At 52.8% G+C, this 6,421-nt stretch overlaps 1 protein-coding gene across 1 annotated transcript in view; it reads left to right on the top strand.

The window, feature by feature from the left end:
• Positions 1-465: 465 nt before the first annotated feature.
• The window catches only part of TIMM17A (translocase of inner mitochondrial membrane 17A), a 9,739-nt gene continuing 3,783 nt past the window's right edge, over positions 466-6,421 (top strand). Inside the window, exons 1-2 of the mRNA XM_027701864.1 lie at positions 466-573; positions 4,731-4,830. Of these exons, the coding sequence (XP_027557665.1) occupies positions 548-573; positions 4,731-4,830 (126 nt within the window). The 5' untranslated portion in view covers positions 466-547. The remainder of the gene's footprint in view (positions 574-4,730; positions 4,831-6,421) is intronic.

The raw sequence follows: 6,421 nt of genomic DNA, 5'->3' as shown, positions 1-6,421 counted from the left end.
ATCCTTCCCTGGGAGGGTGGGGAGGGGCTGGGATGGAATTCCCAGAGGTTGCCCCATCCCTGGAAGTGTCCAAGGCCAGGCTGGATAAACTTGGAGCTACCTGGGCTAGTGGGAGGTGTCCCTGCCCATGGCAGGGCTGGGATTGGATGGGGTTTAAGGTCCCTCTCAACCCAAACCAGCCTGGGATTCTCTGACAGAGATATTTAGGATTTTCCACAGCCAAGCATTCCCACAGTTACCCACAGTGAGGAGCTGGGACGGAATTCCCAGAGGATGTCCCATCCCTGGAAATGCCCAAGGCCAGGCTGGACAAACCTGCAGTAACCCGGCCGGGCGGGAGGTGCCGGTGCCCGAGGCAGGGATGGGATCCCAGCACCGTCCCCGTCCCGCCTCGGTCCCGCCCCCCGCCCTCCCCTCACGCCGCCATTTCGGGGCCTGTCAATCAACGCTCAGGCCCCTCCCCTCGGTCCCGCCCCGCGCTCCCCATTGGGCGGCGCTGAGCGGGCTCAGCCAATGGCGCGCGGGGAGGCGGCGGGGCCGGGGCAAGATGGAGGAGTACGCGAGGGAGCCCTGGTGAGGAGCGGGGGGAGCGGAGCGGGAGCGGAGCGGGACCGGCAGCGGGCCCGGGAGCAGGATTGGGATCACGAGCGAGCCCGGGAGGGGGATCGGGCCCGAGAAGGGGCGGGAGCCGCTCGCTGTGCTGGGGGCGGGTGTGACCTTGGCAGGGCCCCCTGAGGGAGGCGGCGGCGGCCGCGGGTCCCGGGCAGGTCGGAGCCCGCCTGTGCCGAGCCCCGCGGAGCCGCCGGAGCTCCCGGGGGAACCGGCGGGACCCGCGGCCCGAGCGGCTCAGGGGCCTGTGGGGGCCGCGGCGGGCGGTGCTTTGGGCCCTGCGCCCTCCCCCGGCCCCGGCACCGCCCCCGGCCTGCCCGCGGCCGCCCCTCGTGCTCAGGGCCCTCCTCATCCTCAGCCCTTCATCCACAGCCCCCTCAGCACCGCCCCTCGTGCTCAGTGCCCTCCTCATCCTCAGCCCCCTTCAGCCTCCCCCAAGCCTTCTTTCATCCTCGGCCCGCTCATCCTCAGTCCCCCCAGCCTCCTCCTCGTCCTCATTGCCCTCCTCAGCCTCAGACCCCCCCATCCTCAGCACTGCTTCATCCTCAGCCTCCCCTCATCCCCAGGCTCCCCCAGTTGCTCCCAGCCCCCCTGAGCACCCCCAGCCCCCCCTGGCAGTTCGGTGCTGTCCCTGTGGACTTTCACAGCCACATCAGTGGCAGCTCAGAGATTTTATTTGCAGTAGTAAAAGGTTTAAATGCAAACTCAGGCTCAGGGTTACAGAATCCTGAGCAGCTTTATCAGCATGGGGAGGGACCTGGGACAAGGGGTGGAGGGACAGGACAAGGGGAATGGCTTCCCACTGCCAGAGGGAGGGTTAGATGGGATATTGGGAAGGAATCCTTCCCTGGGAGGGGCTGGGATGGAATTCCCAGAGAAGCTGTGACTGCCCCATGCCTGGAAGTGTCCAAGGCCAGGTCGGAGCAGCCTGGGATAGTGGGAGATGTCCCTGCCCATGGCAGGGGGTGGCACTGGATGGGATTTAAGGTCCCTTCCCACCCAAACCGTCCTGGAATTCCATGGTTGCGCTCAGCTCTGCAAACAGAGACCTGGGGCTGTTCCTGAGGCTTTTCCCAAACTTTGCCAGTCACTCTGTTACCACGTGTTAACTTTCTCGATGAGGGTCAACCCCAGCCTTTCCACAGCACAAATTCCGGGACACGAGCAAAATAAATTGTGTTTATTGATAGTTTGCCGTGGGCTCCAGCTAATCCCAGAATCCTGAGGTTGGAAAAGTCCTCCCAGCCCATCGAGTCCGAGCTGTGCCTGATCCCAGCCCAGAGCACTGAGTGCCACATCCTTGGACACCTCCAGGGAGGGGGACTCCAAACTTCCCTGGGCAGCCCCTTCCACTTTTTCTGTGAAGAAATTCCTCCTGATGTCCATCCTGAGCTTCCCCTGGCACGGGCTGAGGCTTCTCCCTTACCCTGCTGCTGTGTGGGGCTGTCGGGGTCCCCCATGGGCTGTCCCTTTATCCAACCCCAGCAGCTGCTCTGCCTGGGCTCAGGCTGCTTCCCTGGGGAGAAAAGGCCCCTTTGTTTATCTACACTCCAATCCCAGTGGTTTTCCAGCTCTTTGGAGAGCTGCATTATTCCCTGGGGCTTGGAGGGATAAGTGGAGTCCTGGCCTCTGCCCTGCTCGTCTCTGAGCAATCCCTGGTGAGGAGCAGGAACCCAACCTCCTCCCCCACATCCCTTCCCTGCAGAGTCAGGGGAACAATTCCCTGTAACATTAGGCTTGGAGAGAAGTGGTAAATTAATAATGGAATAATCTCTTTTCCTCTCCTCTGCTCCTTCAGCAGGTCGGGCTGGGCAGGGCTGGGGGTGAGCCCTGAGGGAGGAGGCCTGTGCTGGTATCAGAGGAGCTCTCTCCTTTAAAAGCTGCTCAGAAAGGCTTGGGGAGGAGTTTAAGGTGAAAATGAAGAACCCAAAAGGCAACAGCTGATGAGGTTAAAGAGGGGAGGAGTGGAGGGGAGCCTTCCATGATTGGGGTCTTGTTAATGAGGCCGTGATTTGGTTAATTGGAATCCCCTGACTTTGTGGGTAAGGGAAGCCCACTCCACATAATCCATTTAGATTTCCAAAAAGCCTTTTAAGGAGATCACTGAGTTCAGGAAGGGGGAGAGTTGGGGTGAGATGTTTTATTCATAACAGAGGAGATCAAAACTTGCACTGGGAGACCTGAGAACAAAACAGCAGAAAATCCCTGGGAAGGAACACTTGAGTTGCTTTTCATCTTGGCATCTCTGACAACAGTGTGCCTAGAACCTTTTCCTGGGCATTAAAAGCAGGAAGGAGAGGAAGGAAAATAAACAATTATTGAATTTGGTCAGGAGTGGAGGGGGTTGTGAGGAGGTGAGATGGGATGAGAGCAGGGCGCAGAAACAGAACGGGAGGAAGGATAAAATCCATGGGGTGGGGATGGGATCTGGATGGGGGGGGCACTGGGGACGAGCCAGGGTGCCCAAACCAAGTGTCCCCTGTGCCCACAGGAGTGCCCTGGGTCAGGGGTGCAGGGAGGGAGAGATCCCAAAGTAGGTCATGGGCAGGAGGAGGGACTGCAAATCAGAGGGTGTTTGCAGGGAAAAAACACCCTGGGACAGAGTCTGCAGCACGGGGGGGCTGGGACAGAGGAGAGATTTGTCACTGCTCAGCCCCTCCTTGGCCTCAGCCTTTCCTCAGCCTCAGCCTTTCCTCGGCCTCAGCCTTTCCTCGGCCTCAGCCCCTCCTCATCCACAAACCCCTCCTCATCCACAGCCCCCTCCTCATCCACAGCCCCCTCCTCATCCACAGCCTTCCCTCAGCCAGGACTCCCCTAATCTTCAGCCCCCTCCTCATCCACAGCCCCTTCTCATCCACAGCCTTCCTCATCCACAGCCTTCTCTGATCCAGGACTCCCCTTATCCAGGACTGCCCTCATCCCCAGCCCCTTCTCACCCAGAGCCCCCTCCTCATCCACAGCCTTCCCTCATCCAGGGACTCCCGTCATCCTCAGTTCCCCCCCATCCTCAGCCCCCTCCTCATCCTCACCCCCTCCTCGCTGGGTGCCCTGGGAGGAGGGTCAGGGTCTGTGTCCCCATGGGCAGGAGCTGTAGGGATCCTCAGGGACACCCCCATTCCCAGAGAAACCAGAAATCCGTGATCCTGCCGTGGGGAGTCACCTTTGGGACTCTACCTGGTGTTGGAGCTGAGTTTTCCTGCATTTCCCGACTCTTGGCAGTGCAGGAGTTAAACCCCCCGTGCTGGGCTGGAACATTTGGCTCCAGGATGAAAAAAATCCCAAGGAGTTTGTGAACATTTTGTGCTCTGGGATCACCCAGGGACAACAGGGGTTGTTGGCAGCTTAGGCCTGGCCCAGTGCAGGGGCTGGGTTTAGTGTCACAGGGCTCCGGTGCTGGGCAGAGGTTCTGAGCCCCAAACTGAGACTCACCTGCCAGGGCTGACGGTGTTCCCAGCAGGAAGGAGCTCCTGGGCAGGATTTTGGAGCAGGAATTGTGGCTGCTGCTCCTCTGGGAGCTGCGTTTGGTGGGAATGGACTTCAAGGATCTGGGATGCACCAGAAAAAACCGTCCCAGCCTAACAAAGCTGGCTTTGAAGTCTCAGTTAAATAAGCAGAGCTGATGAGAAGTGTGAGGGATTCAGGAAAAGGGTGTTGGAATCTCAGGGAATTTGGCTCTTCAGTTTTCCGTAGAACAGGACAAGAGTGGGATCAGGGAATGTGATGGACATAGGGCAGAGCTGGAATTCTGCACTTTTCCATGATGGAAATATGTCTGTCTTGTGTGGGCAGTGTGGAAAAGTTCAGGAGGGTGGGAAATTCTGAATATTGGATCCTTCCGCTCCGGGGATGTTGGGAGGGGGGATGAAATGGCAAAGTTGGGTTGGTTTGCTGCAGTATTCCCTGGGTTTTGTTGGATGTGGGGCACTGCAGCCCCCTTGGGTGTGTTTGCTGCAGTATTCCCTGGGTTCTGTTGGAATTGGGGTGGATCTCCACCCCAGTCCCGGCAGGGCCCAGGCGCTGCCCTGTCCCGGCCCTTTCCCAGGCCGGCATTCCCCATTCCCAGGCTGGCATTCCCCATTCCCAGGCCGGCATTCCCCATTCCCACTCCGTTCTTCCCGCAGTCCCTGGAGGATCGTGGATGACTGCGGAGGCGCCTTCACCATGGGGGCCATCGGAGGGGGAATCTTCCAGGCCATCAAGGGCTTCCGGAATTCCCCAGTGGTGAGTGAAGTCCTGCCCTTCCCAGGGAATGTGGGAGCCAAGGGGAAGGAGGAACATCAGGGAATGGGGCTGATCCATGACCGTAATCCAGGCCAGGAGGGGCCATCCTGGCTCGGGGTCCCATCTTCTGGCTCAGAGCTCTGCCTCCCCTGGAGAATTCCTTAATTACCCTTATTCAATCAGGACCAGTTTTGGTACCATTTTAACTTGTTTTATTTAATCCTTACCATTTTATCACCATTTTTAATTTAATCCTTACCATTTTATTACCATTTTATTACCATTTTTTATTTAATCCGTAACGTTTTGTTACCACTTTTTATGTAATCATTACCATTTTATTACCATTTTTTATTTAATCCTTACCATTTTTATTACCATTTTATCACCACTTTTATTTAATCTTTACCATTTTATCACAACTTTTAATTTAATTATTACCATTTTTTATTTAATCCTTACCATTTTATTACCATTTTTAATTCAATCATTACCATTTTGGTCACCATTTCATTAACAATATTTAATCATTACCATTTTTATTAATATTTTATTGCCATTTTTTATTTAATTCTTACAATTTTATTGCCATTTTTTATTTAATCCTTACAATTTTTATTACCATTTTTTACCATTTTTATTTAATCCTTACCATTTTGTTACTATTTTTTATTTAATCATTACCATTTTTGCTACCATTTCATTAAAAATTTTTATTTAAGCTTACCATTTTTATTACCATTTTATCACCATTTTAAATTTAATTATTACCATTTTATTACCATTTTTTATTTAATCCTTACCATTTTTGTTACCGTTTCACAAACAACTTTTTTTAAGCCTTACCATTTTTATTAATATTTTATTAACAATTTGTATTTAATTTTATTTATTACCATTTTGTTACCATTTTTTATTTAATCCTTGCCATTTTATCATCATTTTTACTTTAATTATTACAATTTATATTTAATCCTTACCATTTTATTACCATTTTTATTCAATCCTTACCATTTTATTACCATTTTTTATTTAATCCTTACCATTTTTGTTACCATTTCATTACCAATTTTTGTTCAATTTTATTTTATTACCATTTCTAACTTAATTATTACCATTTTTTACCATTTTTTATTTAATCCTCACCATTTTTGTTCCCATTTCATTACCAATCCTTTAAATCCCATGGAAATGGGGGGAAACGTGTCCAGCTGTAACTCTGGCACGTTTGGTGCTGGGCTCTGCAAGGCTCAGCTCCGGGTTTAAAGCTCAGGAACAAGGACTGAATATCCCAACTGAACGCCCGAGTTTGGGACAGGGGGTTGGATTGCTGGGAAAACGGGAATGGGGAACAGAACCAAAGAAATTAATAAAAAACCAATGAAAGAGGTGGAAAAACAAGAGCCAAAAATGTGGTTTAATGTGGTTTTACTGCCCCTTCTGGTCCCCACCTGGGCTCTGGATCCTCCCCGGAGCCTGGAATTGCTCCTGTGCCTGCCGGGAATGTGGGGTTGCACAGATAACAGGGATTGTGGGATTGCACAGATAACTGGGAATGTGGGATTGCACAGATAACTGGGAATGTGGGATT

This window comes from Neopelma chrysocephalum, unplaced genomic scaffold (assembly GCF_003984885.1).
Source record: "Neopelma chrysocephalum unplaced genomic scaffold, ASM398488v2 Primary Assembly neopelma1_171, whole genome shotgun sequence".
NCBI lineage: Eukaryota > Metazoa > Chordata > Aves > Passeriformes > Pipridae > Neopelma > Neopelma chrysocephalum.
This window is presented reverse-complemented; position numbering and strand designations above follow the sequence as displayed.